The 21214-nt window shown below is 43.3% G+C and overlaps 1 protein-coding gene across 5 annotated transcripts in view; it reads right to left on the bottom strand.

The window, feature by feature from the left end:
• The window catches only part of ASB7 (ankyrin repeat and SOCS box containing 7), a 70831-nt gene that overhangs the window by 46756 nt on the left and 2861 nt on the right, over positions 1–21214 (bottom strand). For 2 of the 5 annotated variants that reach the window (XM_073653366.1, XM_073653368.1), the window contains exons 2-4: positions 19567–19611; positions 16043–16140; positions 749–1004 (exon numbers count right to left, since the gene is read on the bottom strand). In XM_073653366.1, coding sequence (XP_073509467.1) covers positions 749–986 — 238 coding nt within the window. In that variant the 5' untranslated portion in view covers positions 987–1004; positions 16043–16140; positions 19567–19611. Of the gene's footprint in view, positions 1–748; positions 1005–2884; positions 2969–7574; positions 7596–16042; positions 16141–19566; positions 19612–21214 lie in introns of those variants that run through there. The other 3 variants (XM_073653367.1, XM_073653370.1, XM_073653369.1) reach the window with 3 other exon arrangements.

Here is a 21214-nt window from a genome sequence, read left to right as displayed (position 1 = left end):
CACGAGACAACTGGAGCAGTTTGCTCATGAGGAGTGGGCCAAAATACCTGTCGAGAGGTGCAGAAGTCTCATTGACAGTTACAGGAATCGTTTGATTGCAGTGATTGCCTCAAAACGTTGTTCAACTAAATATTAAGTTAAGAGTACCATCATTTCTGTCCAGGTCTATTTCATGAGATTATTTTTTTTTTAAATTCTGTGGAAGCAGAAAAGCAATGTCTGACTTTCATTTGTTCATTTTCTTAGATTTTTAATTTATTATTACTTTTGTCAGATTCAAGTTATTTCTGTGACCATAGTGGGTTTTTCTTTCATTAAAAGAGGGGTAACAACAATTTTAACCACGTGTGTATATGATGCGCTGCCATCTCCTGGAAATAAAGCAATATGACATCAGACTGCTTCAAAATTATGCAGAAGTAACATTCAGAGCAGAAATTGTTCCTAAACATTAATGAAAATGAATAGTGGTAGTTAATGGTAATATCCAAAGACGTATTTAATAATCATTGGGTAACAACTCTCACCTTCTTAAGGTCCCAGTGAATCTGTGTATTAAATGGGCAGTCACACAAATTACAGGGGGCACAAAGCAAAAAAAAAAAAAAAATGTAGCCGACATCTTCTCTCCAGAATCCTGCAGGATCAGAACAATGTCGGGGGACCATTCACATGAACAAGGATTTTTCCCAACCAGAAAACACTCATATAAAATGTTTGGCTCCCCATTAAACAAATTGCATCTCACCTCCATGTTCCAGGAATACTCTCACACATCTTTCTTTCCCTCGGGCAGCTGAGAAGTGCAGAAGAGTCCACCCGTTAGTATCTCGGCCATTCGGGGAGTAGCCCTGTTCTAGCATTGAGCGGACGGTGTGGACATCGCCTACAGCCACTGCCCCCTGGATCCGCAATTCCTCCTGCAGCTCAGGATTCCTGCGACAGTGATGATGTAACATCCTCCACACTCGGCTCTTCCTCCACATAGATTCAAGTGAAGTCACCTGAAGTCACAAATATACAGGATTATCATTTCCATCAGCAGATCAAAAGGCAATGCTTGCAGTGTTACTGCATTAAGGGCACATTGGAATCAACAGGCACAAGCGAAGTTATCCCACTGACGTCCTGTCACAACCATGAGATGTTAATGCATGGCCAGTGCAGCGAGAGATCTAATAAGGACCACCAGGACTGCCTTGGCTATATGTGCCTGTATGGCTTCTTATAGCTGGCAAACATAAATCTTAGTTAATCTTATCAATCTACCGGATTTATGTACATATGTGGTGCATTAGAAAACTGTTGTGTTTTATCACAGGAGTGAGTGTTTCTGCCATGTCTCCAGCCCTCTGGGGTCATCATAAATGAAGTCAGTGACATAGAAGCTGCAGTAGTCATAAGAACTGCATCACTTACTTGATTTATAAAGACCCCAGAGGGCTGGAAAAACATGGTAGAAACACTCACTCCTGTGATAAAACAGGCAGAAGAAATTGTTACCACAGAAAGCAGCAGCTACGAGCCTCTGCTGTCATCTTTATATGCTCTTATAGTAAGTGACTTATGCTTTCTCGCCTGGCCAGGAGCTGTGGTATGTGCCAACCATGAACTGGAGTGGCACTGCATGGTCAAATAAGACTGTATATAGAAAGGGCACATGTATTGGATCTGAGCAGAGAACCCCACTCCCACCACTGATTAGTAGCTTTTTGTCACTATACAATGTACACAGAAAGCTACCAATCAGTGGTGTGGGCGGGTTATACACAGCTCAGCATTCCCAGCTCAACTACATCTGCAGCAGAGACATCTGTGACTCCATCACAACTGCTGCACCCAGTAAACTAAGTGACACATTGCCGCAATCAGGGACTCTGTCCCGACATCATGTTTCTGAAAGAAAACGGCAAAAACCGGCTGACAGATTCTCTTTAATGAAAATCTGTCAGCACAAAATGACTATTGAAACCAAGAGCAGGTCTTACAGTGGCCGTGCAGTCCAGTGCTCATTCCCATCTACTTGCTTTCTATCCATTTCTGCTCTCTTGTGTCTCCTATGAAACCACTGCTGTCAATCATAGATGAGGAGTGCAGAGAGAGGTGGAAAGCAAGTAGGTGGGAAGGTGCACTAGACTGCTTAGCTACGTCAAGGGTGCACCGAGCGCCTGTGCTTGTCATTTTAAACTGACAGTAATGCATTCAGTTAATTCACATGAATCTACTTCGGGCGACGGAGCTTCAGTCGCCGCACGTCTGCCTCTACCCTTAGTGCTGTCAAAAAAGAGCTGCAGCTAATCATACATTGCGCGTATAATTTATTAAACTGTTTACAGCTATTTTCATGCGAGAAAAAAATCTTGAAAAAAAAGTTGAAAAATTTTACTTCTCACGGTCCAACAGATTCACTATATTTACATCAGTAATTGTTATAAATGATAACATAAATCTACGCTTTGACATGAGCATTATTTCTGCCCCAATGACAGCCCAAAATGTGCCAAATTTATTATGATGTGTGCGTCTTAATCCAAAGCGAATTCATTTAAGACTGGTTCAGAAAAAAACAATTTTAGTAAATTTTCCCCTAGTGGTCTTTTTGTGTGTTGTGTGATTGTTGGGGATTTTCCTTACCAGCTATGTAAACAAGATTTCAATGAATCTGCAGTTTGTGGAAAATTTCTACATGGAAATGGACATGTAGTGCAGATTTAAAAGTTGTGAATGTCGCACTTTGCAACGCGAAGATAAAATCGCAGCAAATCTTCTACAAATGGACATACTTCTAGTGCCTGAGACATGAAGGTGTTTTTACCAGTTTTCTGGTGTAAACCAGCTTCAAATATTGCAAGATTTTTGCAGAAAAAATTGCCCATAAACTTACTGATTTTTGACATTCCTACTCCAGTCCCGGGCAAGTTGCCAAATTCAGCAGAGCTGGGCAAGGATGGAGCATGGCAAAGTCCACCTGACAAATTCAACAAAGTGCAGTAAATTTCACCAGAAATGTACTTAAGTCCCCAACTGCAGTAACATTTGTGTCTGAGGCGCACGCCAGTTGCGAGATTAGCCTACTTAGTAAAGTGAGGTGCGTCTCTTAATTAATTAGGGGCATCTAACTCCAGCAATCCCGTTCATTAAGACTGGCATGACAAAAGCTAATGTGGCACCCCAGGAGTCCGGTTGCCACATTGGCATTGCCTCCCTCACAGGGGGTGATGCCATGCCTGGAAGCAAGGAGGGGTCCCCTTATCAGGTAACACCAGCATCCAACACTTTTCCTGGCTCCAGACCAGAAGGGGGAGCTCTAACCAGGTTTCAGGGGAGCTTCCCCTTTATATTGAGGCCCGGAGGCGGGGGCGGAGGAGAGTCAGTTCGGGGCGGAGGAGAGTCAGTTCGGGGCGGAGGAGAGTCAGTTCGGGGCGGAGGAGAGTCAGTTCGGGGCGGAGGAGAGTCAGTTCGGGGCGGAGGAGAGTCAGTTCGGGGCGGAGGAGAGTCAGTTCGGGGCGGAGGAGAGTCAGTTCGGGGCGGAGGAGAGTCAGTTCGGGGCGGAGGAGAGTCAGTTCGGGGCGGAGGAGAGTCAGTTCGGGGCGGAGGAGAGTCAGTTCGGGGCGGAGGAGAGTCAGTTCGGGGCGGAGGAGAGTCAGTGAAAGACGAGGGAGAACCTGGGGAGGGGAGCTGTGACCAATCTCGCCCCAGAGAAAAGCGCCAGAAGCCGGACACCGGAGTCTGTAGTTGCTCGGGTACTGAAGTCCTGGCAGCTAAATCCGGAGCGCAGGAGACGGCAGGTGGATCCACCAAACACCTGGCGGCTCAGCAGCATACTAGAGCCTAGAGCCGCCATGAAGGAGTGACACCTGTAAAAGGCTCGAACTGCCTGCCATACGGGCTAGGATTTAACGATCAATCAGGAAAGAGGGCCGCAGCATAGCTTTAGGCAGCAGGGCCAAAGAGGACAGCGCAGAAGGAAGGCCTACAACCCCACCTGGCAAGGTGGATCCCAAATTGCTTCTAGGCTGCCCGGATTTCCATTACCTTCTGTTACCAGTGCCCCGGTCTGCACCATCAAACATCAAGTAAAGGTAGAGGAAACCACCATCCTTGTCTTATCTGGTCATTATCTGCACCCCAACATTCACAGTCCCCTACATAAACCGTACCGGTAGCCCTGTGGCCCCGCTCTACCCGTGGGGAGAAAATCCATCCCAGCTGCGTGACCAAAGGACCCAGCGGTCTCTTTCAGCAGCGGCGGCCACCTATAGCCGCATACCACTGGGGGCGTCACAAAACTTTTCCCCTAAATAAACTGTCCTTTTTATTGATCGCCCAGGACCCTGGACCGGGTCATGCCCCCGTGACTATCCCAAGGAACCGACCGACCGGGTGGTGAGTACCCCACAGTCCTAGGGGGCGCGTCACTAGTCTTAATGAATCAGGCCCTTAGTGTTTTGTATCATATCGGCCATTCAAATTAATAGATAACAACAAAACCAAGTCCAAATGGCCTAGCAGGAGACACCCCTCTCTCATCCATGTACCTTAATAGTATGTAAAAGAAGTCTTAATGACACAGACCTATTAAGGCAAGAGGTAATTTTAGGACACTAAATGTGCTTGAGGCTACAAAGTGCAATTTACAATAAGTATACTGCCTAAAATATTAACTTCAAAGTGGAGCTGCACTTTAAATATTCGCATGTGTTTTACTACATTTAGAAGCTATCTTATTGATAGGGGATAAGTTACCCAGCTGCTGGGATCTCCTGCAATCCCTGAAAACTCCATTCATTCTCTATTGGACTGCCTGAGATAGCCGGGCGCAATATTCTGCATTTTTGGCATAGACATTGAATGAAGTCAAGGAACTTAACAGTACTCTTTGGGCCTTAAAGGGGTTGTCCTCTCTTAGGCTGCGTGCCCACTATACGTTTTTCAAGCGTTTCTGCCGCGGAATTTCAGCAGCGAAAACGCTTAAAAACCGCTTAGTAATACGTGCCCCATGGTCCCCAATGATAATCCGCATGTGCTGTGCACACACTGCGGAAATTTTCTCTGCAGATTATCATTGCGGAACAGTACGCAGCATGTCCATTAATTTTGCGGACACGCAGCGTAATCATCGCCACTGACTTGTATTGGACCGCGTGACATCTGCATCACTGCATCTGCACATGCGGATATCACACGGTTCAATGTGCGGATGGTACCCAGGTCTGGAAAAGAGGAGACTCTCCTCCAGACCAGGGTACCATAGTACCAGTAAAAAAAATAATTTAAAATAAAAAATAAAGATTATACTTACCTTCCGATGGCCCCCGACCTCCTGAGCGATGTGTTCGGCGGCTTGCGGTGGTGTGAGGACCTGACATTACGTCACTGAGTCATGTGACAGGTCACGCGACCGCTGACGTCGGCGGTCGCGTGACCTGTCACATGACTGAATGACGTCATCACAGGTCCTTCACACCACCGCGAGACACCGGGAGATCGGATGGAGCGGAGAAGGAGACCGGGGGCCATCGGAAGGTAACTATAATCTTTATTTTTTATTTTTCACCATTTTTTTAAACTATTACTTGGTCACACTATATAAATCCATGCCGTTTGCATGGATTTATATAGTGTGACAAAGCTGTCAAGCACTTTTCCAAGTGATGCTAAAATTGCTTGGATAACCCGCATGCAGAAACGCATGCAAAAACGCTTGACAAACGCTTCTACCTGGCGGGAAAAATGCATGTAAAATCCGCATGCGTTTTTCCTGCCAGGGAGAAGCGTAAAAAATATGCAGCATTTCTGCATCGTGGGCACTTAGCCTTAATTTACACTATATGACTGCACACTTGTGAATACAGTTGCATTGATCGAGGCCGCACCCATCTAGTCGGCATGTGACCGCCAGCACCAGAGGATCCTCACAGTACACAGTGTGCACGATGTGAGGATTCACAAGTCTGCAGCCACAGACAGATTTTTACATGACTGAGATAGGCTAACTGTCCTATCCTATGTGCCCACGATGCAGAAATTCTCCGGATTTTTCCTGAGCGTTTCTGCATCTCCCTGGCAGAAAAAAACGCATGCGGATTGTACATTGTTTTTCCTGCCAGGGACATGCGGATGTGAAGCGTACTTCACATGCGGGTTGTCAAGCGCTTTCCAAGCGATTTTAGCATCACTTGGAAAGTGCTTGTCAACTTGGTCACACTATATAAATCCATGCAAACGGCATGGATTTATATAGTGTGACCTTAAAGAATGGTTAAAAATAAAAAATAAATCTATACTTACCTTCTGATGGCCCCCGGTGTCTTGCTTCGCTCCGTTCTCCCTTGTCGGCAGCTCACGGTACACTGCACTGAAGGACCTGCCATCACATGACTATGACGTCAGCGCAGGTCCTTCAGTCCACCGCGATCTGCCGGCAAGGGAGGATGAGCGCAGCGGGGGCCATCAGAAGGTAAATATAATATTTATTTTTTATTTTATTCTTTTTTTTTTTACAGGTTCTATGGTACCCTGGTCCAGAGGAGAGTCTCCTCTCCTCTAGACCCGGGTACCATCCGCACATTGAAACACGAGGAATGCGCATCTACATATGCAGTGATGCGTAATCCATGCGTTTCAATGCAAGTCAATGGCGGCGAAAACGCAGCACTTCCGCAAAATAATTGGTAGTGCTGCGTTTTTTCCCGCAATGATAATCCGCAGCGGAAATTTCCTGCACCATGTGCACAGTACATGCGGATTATCATTGGGGACCATGGCAGGCCTTCTACCATGCGTTTTTTTAAGCGTTTATGCAGCGTTTTTGCCGCTGCGGAAACGCTTAAAAAACGCATCGTGGGCACACAGCCGTACTACTAATAAGATTCTATGTGGATGGGAGGGGGAGAAGGGAAGAGCTAAATGCAAAGCTGCAGCCTCCCTCCGCCTCTAGTCTACATACAATCTTATCTTTGGACATGTGGACGGAAGGTCCTTGCAGCTATATAACACAAGATGGATATGTGTCCAACCATGCCCCCTGAGGAAGCCAGACGGCGAAAGCGTGCGTTTGGGGCTGAGGCTGGGCTGGGTACCTGGCGCAGACTTTCGCAAGCATGGGTATGATTGTCTTTTGCTTTTGATTCGATTTCTATTAACAATAGATGGAGTCCACTTTTATACTTATGCGGATAGCTAGCATTAATGTGACTACTATATGGGCTCTCCACCTATAGTTGTTTGTCTATTTACTTTTTACATCTGTATAAAGCATTGCTGCAGGAAGTACTTACGTAATTACCAATTTTTTTGGTGTATTATGTTGGGTATACTTGTACCTACCTAGTTTACTATTATGTTTAATTCATGCAGCTTACTTAAATAACCTATGCATGCGTACTGTGTCTGGGTGTTTCAGCCTTGCACTGGGTTACTTGTTTCCACATCTTGATATTAAATAACCTTAAATATTTATGCAATTTTTTTTTTTTTTTTTTTTAATGAAATGAATCAATAAAATTATATGTTTTTAGCTCATACTCAATGTTCTCCTCCTTTTTTCATACAATCTTATCAGTAGTAATTACCATCTGCTATCTCAGTCATGTAAAAGTCTGTCTTCACTGAATAGGAATTTTATCTGAAAATGTTGCAAATGAATGACCATTCCTGGCAGAAAAAGAAGCAGATTTCTATAAGATATATATTGCAAAGTTGCTTATAAACACATGTACTATTAATTTATTAACTAAAAGGATGGTTACACTTTAAACATTTTTTTAAATAATATAGAAGAACCTTAACCCCTCTCTTACATAAAACATAATAGTACATCAATATCGGGTACCCATGTATAGAGCAGGCTCAGGAGCTGAGCCCACACCATACCAGGCATAGATGGCATCTGCCGGTACCGCAGTGACCAGAGCTTGCTCCAATTTCTGCAGTTTAATTACTTAAATGCAGCTGACAAATCTCTGACAGCAGCATGTAAATGACCTCAGTACTGATGCGCGCACACACCGGCTTCCTCAGGCTCCACCGTGACATGATCACTGGAAACAGACGGGTTGTCATGTCAGCAAGGAGCATGCAGAAGGGTCCTGTAGCTGCCCCCTTGGTCCTCCTGTGAAGCTTAGCCCCAGAAGGAGGTCCATGGGGGACCCACGATATTATTATATACTGCAGTACTTTATCCTTGCAGTATATAGTACAAGCGCTCGAAAGATTGCAGTTTAAGTCCCATAAGATGACTAAAAATACTGTAAAAAAAATGTAAGCTTTTAAAAATATGGAAAAAATACATACATATAACTTTTTTTTCAAAACACCCCTTTTTTCCTCACACTAAAATAATCCAAAAACAAAATAAGCATACTTGGTATTGCTGCATCCATAAAAGTCCAATATATCAAAATAAAGAGCATTACGTCATCAACCTCTCTGTGCTCCCAATCCAACACTGTCTCCTCCCTGCTTCCAACTGCAGCAATGATGTCCCACAACAGGGACATGTGAACACTGCAGCCAATCAGGGGAGGAGTCCTGAGGAGATAATTTGCATATTCCCACTGCATTTTGGGGTAAGTGAAGAGTCTCTGCGAGCTCAAAGAACACTGGATTTTGGCTGTTGGAACTGAAAAGAGGACATCGGTAAACCAGGGGAGGAGTCCTGAGGAGATAATTTGCATATTCCCACTGCATTTTGGGGTAAGTGAAGAGTCTCCGCGAGCTCAAAGAACACTGGATTTTGGCTGTTGGAGCTGAAAAGAGGACATCGGTAAAGCATTTTGAAGCTTTTTTTTTAAGCTTTTTTCACTGTTTTCAGAACATTAACAATAAGAACATGGAAGAGTCCAGGACCCATTTGGTGAGCTGCATATCCTGCTACATGTTCACAGACTTGGAAAAAGTGGAAAAGCCAAACTTCACATGCCAGAAATGCAAGCTTGTGTCCCTGTTGGAGGAAAAGTTGCGAAATCTAGAAGAGAGGTTAACTACCTTGAAAATCATTAAGGAAGGTGAAGAGTTCTTAGACAGAGCAGAATTATCTCTTCATGATTCAGAAAGAGAAGAAATTCAAACTGCACCTGACGAAACAGAGGAATGGAAGCATGTGACCCACAGAAGCAGGAGGATCGAAAGGCAGTCAGCACCCATACTGCTCAGGAACCAGTACCAGGCTCTCACGCAGGAGAACCATGAAGAAATACAGCAAGATAAGACTTTGCCAGCAATGAATAACCTTGTAAGCCCTCAGAATCCTCCTGGATGGAGAAAGAAGAATGTTGTGAAGAAAAAACGGAGAGTGGTGGTCATGGGGGATTCCCTGTTAAGAGGAACAGAGGCCGCTATCTGCAGACCAGACATAACCTCAAGAGAAATGTGCTGTCTTCCAGGAGCAAAAATTAAAGATGTGTCTGACAGGATATCAAGACTCTTCAGACCTACAGATCACTACCCATTCCTGCTAATACATGTGGGGACAAATGACACCGCAAGAAAGGACCTGGAAACCATCTGCAGTGACTTTGAAGACTTAGGCAAGAAAGTGAAAGAATTGGGAGTGCAGGTGGTCTTCTCATCCATCCTCCCAGTGGATGGCCATGGAACAATGAGGTGGAATAAGATTCTACAGGTGAACAACTGGCTACGTCGATGGTGCCGTCAACAAGGATTTGGATTTCTGGATCACGGAATGAATTACCTATACGATGGACTACTTGCTAGAGATGGGGTGCACCTTACGAAGACTGGAAAACATGTATTTGGAAGTCGCCTTGCTACACTCATCAGAAGAGCTTTAAACTAGAACAATGTGGGAAGGGAAGCAAAAGGCCAGAAAAAGCCATACAGCTGACAAATACTATTGAGATCTCTGCTACTGGAAGTGGAAAGGAAGAACAAAGACAAAACAATTTAAACAATAAAAATATGGGAGGAAGAGAAACCAATCACAAACTAAAATGTTTTTATACAAATGCACAAAGCATGGGCAACAAACAAGGAGAATTGGAACTACTAATGCAGGAAAAGGAATATGATGTCATTGGAATCACTGAAACTTGGTGGGACAATACACATGATTGGAATAAAAGGCTAAAAGGATACAACTTATTTGCAAGAAACAGACTTGATAAACGAGGAGGAGGTGTTGCATTGTATGTTAGAAAAGCGTATATCTGCACAGAGATTGAAGCTTCAGAGACTGGGAGTTCTGTGGAAACTGTTTGGGTAAGAATACAAGGAGAGAACAACAGAAAGGAGACCATTGTAGGCATTTACTACAGGCCACCTGGGCAAGCTGAAGATATGGATGAACTCTTTATGTATCAAATGACCAAGTTCTCCAAAAAATATGACGTAGTGGTCATGGGAGATTTCAACTATCCAGACATTTGTTGGGAATCTCTCTCAAGTAAAACTAACAGGTCAAGCAAATTCTTATCCTCTCTTGCTGACAACTTTATCTTCCAAAAGGTAGGGGAGAAAACAAGGGGATCTGCTACTTTGGATCTAATCCTTATAAACAGGGAGGAAATGGTTGAGGAGGTAAAGGTGGCTGGGACCCTAGGAGGCAGCGATCATGCTATTATAGAATTTTGGATAACTAGAGGAGGAAGACATGTGAAGACTCAAACTTCAAGGTTAGATTTTAGAAAGGCAGATTTTAAGAGACTCAGAAAGAGAATAGGAGGGATCCAATGGCTGGATGTCCTTAAGGACAAAAATGTCCAGCAAGGATGGGAAATTTTTAAAAATGAGATTCTCAAAGCACAATCGTTAACAATCCCGAAAAGTAGGAAGAATGGGAAGCATTTAAGGAAACCAGGATGGATGAACACAGAACTTAAACACATGCTAAAAAGAAAGAAAGAAATGTTTATTAAATGGAAAGAGGGAGGCATATCTAAAGAAGATTATAATGCAGTCTGCAGATCCTGCAGGGCACGTATCAGGTTAGCTAAAGCGGACAATGAATTAAGGCTTGCAAGAGATGTCAAAAGCAATAAAAAAGGATTTTGGGGGTATGTCAAAAGTAAAAGAAAAGTCAAAGATGCTATAGGATTTTTACAGGATGAAAATGGAGAAATGGTAAGAGAGGATGTTGAGAAGGCCGAACTTTTTAATTCCTATTTTGCATCTGTTTTCTCTCAGAAAGAAAATGTAACATCAACTGATCTTCACTGTCCTTTTAAAGGAATAGAGGAATCCAAGTTATCTGTAAACAGAAAGATTGTGAGGGAATATTTAGCTAACATAAATGAGTTCAAGTCTCCAGGTCCAGATGAATTACACCCCAGAGTACTGAAGGAGATCGTAGAAGAAATTTTAGAACCACTCTCCATAATCTTTGAAAGTTCTTGGAGAACAGGAGAAGTCCCAGAAGACTGGAGAAGAGCAAATGTTGTTCCTATCTTCAAAAAGGGGAAGAAGGTGGACCCAGGGAACTATAGGCCAGTGAGTCTGACTTCTATACCAGGAAAGATCTTTGAACAAATTAGTAAACAACATGTATGTAAGTACATGGATAAGAATGAAGTGATTAACCAGAGTCAGCATGGGTTTGTAACTAACAAGTCATGTCAGACTAACTTAATTTCCTTCTATGACAGAATCACTGACTGGGTGGATCAGGGAAATGCTGTAGATATAGTATATCTTGACTTCAGCAAAGCATTTGACAAAGTATCTCACACCATCCTTATTGAAAAAATGACCCAAGTATGCAATGGACCAGGCAACTGTTAGGTGGATTCATAACTGGCTTAGTGATCGGACTCAAAGGGTGGTTGTAAATGGCTTCACATCCAGCTGGATGAATGTCTCAAGTGGGGTACCACAGGGCTCCGTCCTGGGACCTGTATTGTTCAACATCTTTATCAATGATTTAGATGAAGGAATTGAGGGTAAACTGATTAAATTTGCTGATGACACAAAGCTAGGAGGGATAGCTAATACTAGAGAAGAGAGAGAGAGGATTCAAAAAGACCTAAATAAACTGGAGCAGTGGGCAGCAACCAACAGAATGGTTTTTAACAGGGAAAAATGCAAAGTACTACATCTGGGCAATAAAAATTAAAAAAGCATATACAGAATGGGAGGAATAGAGCTAAGCAACAGAACATGTGAAAAAGACTTCGGTATACTAATAGATCATAGACTGAACATGAGTCAACAGTGTGATGCAGCAGCAAAAAAGGCAAATACAATTCTGGGATGTATTAACAGAAGCATACAGTCTAGATCACGTGAAGTCATTATCGGTCTTTACTCCTCTTTGGTCAGACCTCATCTGGAATACTGTGTACAGTTTTGGGCACCACATTTTAAAAAAGACATAGACAAACTGGAGCAAGTTCAGAGAAGAGTGACCAGAATGGTGACTGGTCTGCAAACCATGTCCTATGAGGAACGGTTGCAGGATTTGGGAATGTTTAGCTTGCAAAAAAGAAGACTGAGAGGAGACTTAATAGCTGTCTACAAATATGTCAAGGGCTGTCACATTGTAGAAGGATCATCTTTATTCTCATTTGCACAAGGAAAGACTAGAAGCAATGGGATGAAACTAAATGGGAGGAGACACAGATTAGATATTAGAAAAAACTTTTTGACAGTTAGGGTGATTAATGAGTGGAACAGGCTGCCACGAGAGGTGGTGAATTCCCCTTCAATGGACGTCTTCAAACAGAGGCTGGACAGACATCTGTCTGAGATGATCTAGTGAATCCTGCTTTGAGCAGGGGGTTGGACCAGATGACCCAGGAGGTCCCTTCCAACTCTACCATTCTATGATTCTATGATTCTATAATCACTGGCTACAGCGGTGCTCCACTTAAGAAAGGGACTGACTGCAGGAATCACATTGCTGCAACCGGAACAAGGACAATGGTGATTGGTGAGGTTTTAAATAATTTCTTCAATCATTGAAAAAAATCTTTGCTTAAAAACCCCCATTAAAAAAAACGTTACTGCACCTGGTGTTTATTCAAATGTTTTGTGGTTGAAGGATATTCTATTTTTGTATTTAGCTTCTAACGCGTGTTCTGATATATATGACCTAGTTCGAGGAATCACATTGAGCTACGGCTGCAAACGTGTTGATGGGCCAAAATTCGGCTTTCGAGTTTTTATTTATTTATTTTTTATGTATTTTACTATTTTGTTTTATTTATTTTTTTACTTTTTTGTGCTTTGCCTTGTTCACCTGAATGTCAGCCAAAATCATATAGGGCAGTGGCGGCGAACCTACGACACGCGTGCCAGAGGGGGCACGAAGAGCCCTCCCGGTGAGCACGCGCGCCATTTCCTCAACACTGCCACAACGCTCCTCAGCCCACGCACCTTCCCCTTTCACTAGAGCTAGTGAAGCGCTGGGAAGGGTGAAGAGATATTACAGTCCACATAGTGCACGTGCCCACAAGTAGAAGTCCAGATCAGCGTTGGGATGGGCAGAGGTGAGTAGTTATTATTTTAATCTGGGGCCATTACACGGCGTGGAGCACCATGTGGCGCCCATTACATGGCATGGAGTACCATGTGGGACCCATTGCGCTGCGTGGAGCGTTGTGTGGGGCCCATTGCGCTGTGTGGAGCGCTGTGTGGTGCCCCTCGTGCTGCGTGGAGCGCTGTGTGGTGCCCCTCGTGCTGCGTGGAGCGCTGTGTGGGGCCCATTACGCTGTATCTAGCGCTGTGTGGAGCACTATGTGGGTCCCATTATTCTGTATAGAGCACTATGTGGGGCCATTACAGTGTATGGAGCACTATGTGGGGCCATTACAGTGTATGGAGCACTATGTGGGGCCATTACAGTGTATGGAGCACTATGTGGGGCCATTACAGTGTATGGAGCACTATGTGGGGCCATTACAGTGTATGGAGCACTATGTGGGGCCATTACACTGTATGGAGCACTATGTGGGGCCATTACACTGTATGGAGCACTATGTGGGGCCATTACACTGTATGGAGCACTATGTGGGGCCATTACACTGTATGGAGCACTATGTGGGGCCATTACAGTGTATGGAGCACTATGTGGGGCCATTACAGTGTATGGAGCACTATGTGGGGCCATTACACTGTATGGAGCACTATGTGGGGCCATTACACTGTATGGAGCACTATGTGGGGCCATTACACTGTATGGAGCACTATGTGGGGCCATTACACTGTATGGAGCACTATGTGGGGCCATACACTGTATGGAGCACTATGTGGGGCCATTACACTGTATGGAGCACTATGTGGGGCCATTACACTGTATGGAGCACTATGTGGGGCCATTACACTGTATGGAGCACTATGTGGGGCCATTACACTGTATGGAGCACTATGTGGGGCCATTACACTGTATGGAGCACTATGTGGGGCCATTACACTGTATGGAGCACTATGTGGGGCCATTAGAATCATAGAATCATAGAATGGTAGAGTTGGAAGGGACCTCCTGAGTCATCTGGTCCAACCCCCTGCTCAAAGCAGGATTCACTAGATCATCTCAGACAGATGTCTGTCCAGCCTCTGTTTGAAGACGTCCATTGAAGGGGAACTCCCCACCTCTCGTGGCAGCCTGTCCCACTCAATCACCCTAACTGTCAAAAAGTTTTTTCTAATATCTAATCTGTTACACTGTATGGAGCACTATGTGGGGCCACTATGCTGTATGGAACACTTGTTGTGGCCATTATACTGTATGGAGCACTTTTTGTGGCGATTACAGTTGGAGAATCATACTGTGATGAGGGTCACCATTCTTTGTTGGGGGGATTGAGGGAGGGGGGTACAGTAGGGTCATTATACTGTGCGTGTGGAGAAATTCACTGTGGGGGTATCACACGGTGTTTGGGGACAGTTTTGTTTGCATCCTACTTTATTATCTGTATTATTCAAAGTTTTTTTTATCCTTTGTTATTACATATTTAAATTAGGCCATATGCTTTTTACTGCTTTTACATAACATGTTATATTATTCCACTATAATTCCAAAAGTTAATTGTTTTATTTGATAAGGAAAAATCCTCAATTGAGTACATTTTTTTTTTTAAAACAAATATCTAGGTTGGCCCGTGACTTTATCCAAGCTTTTAACTTTGGCCCACTGTGTATTTCAGATTGACATCCTTGGCTAAAAGGTTTATTCTCATTGTGATAAAAGGTTACAATTACAAAGAGGTTGTAAAAACAAACAACTTTGCAATTTGACTTTTGATTAAAAATCCTCTGCAATCGGTGGCTAGTATCTTAGGCTTGGAGGGCAGTGATTACAAGCTCTCTGCTATAGACTCTATAGCGCGCTAATGTACGAGTTGTTTTTCTAAACTAAAACCTTCAAAAAATTCAGGTTAAATTGCCGTGTTGACACTTTGCGATAAATAAATGGGTTTTGGATTGCAGTTTGGCCACTTAGTCTCCAAAAGGTTCGCCATCACTGATATAGGGACATAATTTATTTTTACACCACATATTTTCCCTGTAAGAGAACTCATCATAGCTGTTCCACTTTCAAGTGAAAACAGACATGCTAATGTGAATTGTCAAATCGGGGCGGTGCGAGGTCTAGCTAGGCTTAGAACGTGAAATATGTTTGAAACCGGCCTGATTATGGACTGTAGGTCTCCTGACCCAAACACGACAGTCTCATATCTATTTACAAGGCTGGTGAGTATGGGTCAGCAGACTTGCGGTCAGTCTGTATATCCCGGTCTGTACACAGACCGTGAAAGATGGAGATGGGAGTGTGCAACTAGTCTTAGCAGCTTGGTCATTTGATAATTTTCCTGAAAATTAAGTAATCACCAGGAAAAGTAGATGCAGTGGTGTTCACAGGCTTGTGGATATATAGATCAAGAAGGCAGAAAAGGTAAAAACCCATTTCTCCCTCCTCTAATTGGCTTCTGGGCACAAACCCTGTGGCTGCACAATCCTCTGTACTCCCACTGCCCTTCAGCATTGCACAATAATGTCTCTTAACAGCTGCCACATACAATATTTAAAGGGTCAACCATGCCACTTGGCAGGCCACGATAGTGGCCATTATTGGGAACGGGAATACCTCTCAGTCCTGGGACTATTTCCTTTTCGAACAGTGGTGATGTCTCTCTTGACCTGAGGTACTGAACCACTTCATGTCCCCAGAGTGAATGTCCTCACCTAATGTAATAAAGAACCAGAAAAAAATATACAAATTCAGACTGGTATAGGGAATACACAGCAAAATGAATACTTTTATGGCAAGTATTTATATATAGGTGGCGACAGTTCATCAACAGTATCTTCTCAAACAAGGCCTGCAGCACCCATCTGATTAGTGGCCCGCTAACCAATAATAATTCTTTAGGATTTCTAAAAAACTATTTCTTAACTGTGCAGTTGGCTAATATTTAGTAAGAAAATCTGCCCCCTACTGGCAAACACAGATGCTCGCCCATTAGCAGATATTTAGCAATCGTACATAATTAGCGACAATATCTACATTCATTTGTAGCACGCGCACTTCTAGTCCTGCCCAGGACAGCATAGTGGTGGCCGGAGCATTAAACAATCACATTGTTTTTTAATTTTCTTCAAGACAAATAGAGGGCGGTAAATAACCTTGAGGCCATTAGTCAGGTTTTAAAGGTGTTGTTTCATGAAGGCAACCCCCGACCGTATACCCCCTTCTATGATCAAAGTAGAGACTATGAGAACAGCTCATGTTCTGGTGGACTAATATTTTATTACATTAAGGTTATTCGTGTAAGTAACCGCCATGCTACACTACATTTGCCCTGCATCAAAATGCCTCGCTGACCATGGCTACGTTTGGCTAAGTCAGCTGTTTGCCAGGGGTGCCGAAAGCAGCATTTTAAAGTGGTGGTTTATGAGAAGACAAATCCTTAAAGCACCACTCCAGCAAGATTTTTTTTCAGTGCTGGAGTGGCGCTTTAAATGTAAGCCCCCTGTCCTCCAGTCATATACTCAGCTTCCGGCAGTTTCACTTCTTACCGACACCGCTCAGGTCCCGTGGTGCCATCTTGTGACAGTAGCTTCTGACTGCCCAGAAGTCAGAATCTACATCACAAGTTCTCAATGCAAGTCTATAAAGAACAAGGCCAGAATGAGGCCCTCATAGACTTGTACAGTGGGTACGGAAAGTATTCAGACCCCTTTACATTTTTCACTCTTTGTTTCAGTGCAGCCATTTGATAAATTTTAAAAAGTTCATTTTTTTTTCTCATTAATGTACACTCTGCACCCCATCTTGACTAAAAAAAAAACAGAAATGTAGACATTTTCGCAAATTTATTAAAAAAGAAAAACTGAATTATCACATGGTCATAAATATTTAGACCCTTTGCTCAGACACTCATATTTAAGTCACATGCTGTCCATTTCCTTGTGATCCTCCTTCAGATGGTTCTACTCCTTCATTGGAGTCCAGCTGTGTTTAATTAAACTGATAGGACTTGATTTGGAAAGGCACACACCTGTCTATATAAGACCTCACAGCTCACAGTGCATGTCAGACCAAATGAGACTCATGAGCTCAAAGGAGCTGCCCAAGGAGCTCAGAGACAGAATTGTGGCAAGGCACAGATCTGGCCAAGGTTACAAAAGAATTTCTGCAGTACTCAAGGTTCCTAAGAGAACAGTGGCCTCCATAATCCTTAAATGGAAGAAGTTTGGGACCACCAGAAGTCTTCCTAGACTTGGCCGTCCAGCCAAACTGAGCAATCATGGGAGAAGAGCCTTGGTGAGAGAGGTAAAGAAGAACCCCAAGATCACTGTGGCTGAGCTCCAGAGATGCAGTAGGGAGATGGGAGAAAGTTCCACAAAGTCAACTATCACTGCAGCCCTCCACTAGTCGGGCCTTTATGGCAGAGTGGCCCGACAGAAGTCTCTCCTCAGTGCAAGACATATGAAAGCCAGCATAGAGTTTGCTCAAAAAAAAAAAAAAGGACTCCCAGACTATGAGAAATAAGATTCTCTGGTCTGATGAGACGAAGATAGAACCGCTGATAATTCTAAGCGGTATGTGTGGAGAAAACCAGGCACTGCTCATCACCTGCCCAATACAATCCCAACAGTGAAACACGGTGGTGGCAGCATCATGCTATGGGGGTGTTTTTCAGCTGCAGGGACAGGATGACTGGTTGCAATTGAAGGAAACATGAATGCGGCCAAGTGCAGAGATATCCTGGATGAAAACCTCTTCCAGAGTGCTCTGGACCTCAGACTTGGCCGAAGGTTCACCTTCCAACAAGATAATGACCCTTAGCACACAGCTAAAATAACAAAGGAGTGGCTTCAGAACAACTCTGTGACCATTCTTGACTGGTCCAGCCAGAGCCCTGACCTAAACCCAATTGAGCATCTCTGGAGAGACCTGAAAATGGCTGTCCACCAACGTTCACCATCCAACCTGATGGAACTGGAGAGGATCAGCAAGGAAGAATGGCAGAGGATCCCCAAATTCACATGTGAAAAACTTGTTGCATCATTCCCAAGAAGACTCATGGCTGTACTAGCTCAAAAGGGTGCTTTTACTCAGTACTGAGCAAAGGGTCTGAAAACTTATGACCATGTGATATTTCAGTTTTTCTTTTTTAATAAATTGGCAAAAATTTCTGCATTTCTGTTTTTTTTTCAGTCAAGATGGGGTGCAGAGTGTACTTTAATGGGAAAAAAATGAACTTTTTAGAATTTACCAAATGGCTGCAATGAAACAGAGTGAAAAATGTAAAGGGGTCTGAATACTTTTCGTACCCATTGTATTGAAACGTGACCTCCGACGTGCTCCAGCTGACACTAGAGTGTGCTGGCAAATCACTTTTCGCCGGAGACGGACCGGAGCGAAGCTGGAAAAGACACCGGGGGCCATCGGAAGGTAAGTATAGATTTATTTTTAATTTTTTGACATTCTCTCGGGTCACACTATATAAATCCATGCCTTTTGCATGGATTTATATAGTGTGACCAAGTTGTCAAGCACTTTCCAAGTGATGCTAAAATCGCTTGGAAAGCGCTTGACAACCCGCATGCGGAAATGCATGTTAAGAATGCTTCACATCCGCATGTCCCTGGCAGGGAGATGCAGAAACGCTCAGGAAAAATCCGGAGCATTTCTGCATCGTGGGCACATAGCCTTAAAGCACCACTCCAGAGGTGCAATAAAAAAGAAAAAAAAGCTAGAGTAATGCTTTAAAAAGGTCTATAACCTACTGATCTTTGGGGGCCGACCGCTGGAGCCCCCAACTCTCCTGAGAACGAGAATTCTGCACAGCCCCTGTCTCGAACTAAGGGGAAGTGCGAATGGGCGACCTCTGCTCAATTCATTGTCTATGGGATTGTCAGAGAAAGCAGAGTACAGTGCTCGGCTATTCCCGGCAGTCTCACTGCCGATGGATGGAGTGGAGGTCAAGCATGCGCACTTTCCTTCTTTTGCAGACAAGGATCTACAGATCCCAGCAAGTTATCTCCTGTCCTGTGGATAGAATATAACTTGCAATTTGGAAAAAATCCCTTTTATGTCCAATATATAAAAGATTTACAGATGAAAATATTTTTAATAAACATAGTATGAAAAAGTAGTCTTACCTCTGGTCCTGTCCTTTTAGCTCTACAAAGTCACTAACAGCAGACCTATAATATAATGGGAAAAGAGAGAAGAGAATGAGAGAAGATAAAGGAGTTCATTATCCAAATCGAACATCGCCATTTCCAAATGTATATACATTGCTTATTTAAGGAGGAAACGATGTATGTATATATATTCTATATACACATATATAATATATGCATGGAAATGTGTCAATTTGTGTTTACACTGGTATCAAGGTTACTTTGATCGTGTAGTGATGTCTTGGGACAAAAATGAGACTAGGAAACTGTATAGGATTAGTTATACCAGATAAATCATATCCATTAGGCATCCTGTAAAAACCAAACCCATGGAGTCCATGTAAGAGGCCTAGATGATTATATAAAGTGCAGAATAGTATATACAGTACAATCAGAATAAAACCATCATGAAGTCAGATTCCCTCACAGCTCTGTAATGCAAGGCAGCCTAAAAAAGAAAAATTACTAAGCAAAAGACTGCTGGGTTTTCTTTTATCCCATCAAAATCAGTACCAGGTCTTGCACCATGAAGAGTACCATCTCACGGCATTACTCAGAGGCAGCCAAGTAATAACATCAATTGTCTTCTGCACAGAGTATATAGAGGGGGAGCCCCTTCCAATATTTCAGATGTATACAGTTTAAAAGAAACCTGACAGCAGGATTTACCCCTAGAAGGTATTATGAGTGCATGAACATCCGGCTAATACTATTTTTCATGATCCCTAAGCATTGCTGCAGTATTTTTAAAAACGATGCTTAATGCCGGCATGTGTGTACGAGTACTGCTCTGGGACCGCTGTCAATTACTCCTAATGCTGCTGGTAGCACAGCGGCGTGACTGACATCCCAATGTGTGAGCGTGATAACCGCCGATATTGGAAGAATAATAAGAGAGTTCATCAAAACGATAATAGACAAATAGAGAGCTCCTAATACCTGAGGGGCAAATATTGTTGTTAAGTTCCCTTCAAGGGAGACCCCTAACAGCAACAGGCTGACGGACTACGATGTCCAGGCTCAACAAATCCCAGAAACAACTTTGCTAATGTACAAAGAAACTTGCACCTGGGTCCTCTTTTTTGGGTCTTTTTCCAATAATGTCTACAAAAGTTTATCTGGTCAGTAAAAAAATTAAAAATATTTGCTTACACTTCCTTGCCCACCCTTGAGCAAAATCAATTTCTGTTACTACCCATGGCAAGGTGCACCAGGCAGGCAGAAATACAGTTTCAATTAAAGCCCATATTTGCAGAACTTTTTCTATTTTTATTAAATCCCACCAAGTAAGAAAAAATCATGAAAAGGCTGCAGGTTTTCATCTTTGTGGAATTTATTCTTATTCCCAGAATGTACTGTAGCTATAAAGGACTGTGTCTAATCAGTAGCATTAATCCCATCTGACCTGTACAGGCATTACACAGATACAGCACTAGACATTGTGCGGTGACAGCCAATGTCCAGATCAGCTTCCTATCCTGCACAGACTACCATGATCTACACAAAGGCTTGGTCAGGAGCTCATCTTCTGAACAATTAAAATTATATCTCTATATAAAAAGGGGAATTATGGTGATTAATCTGTCAGAACGATCCCTCTGCCCTCCATCTCTTCATATGGGCA

Source organism: Phyllobates terribilis, unplaced genomic scaffold (genome assembly GCF_046119375.1).
Source record: "Phyllobates terribilis strain yellow unplaced genomic scaffold, ASM4611937v1 Scaffold_11__3_contigs__length_659146591, whole genome shotgun sequence".
Classification (NCBI taxonomy): Eukaryota; Metazoa; Chordata; class Amphibia; order Anura; family Dendrobatidae; genus Phyllobates; species Phyllobates terribilis.
Note: the sequence above shows the minus strand (reverse complement) of the source record. Positions and strands in the feature narration are given on the sequence as shown.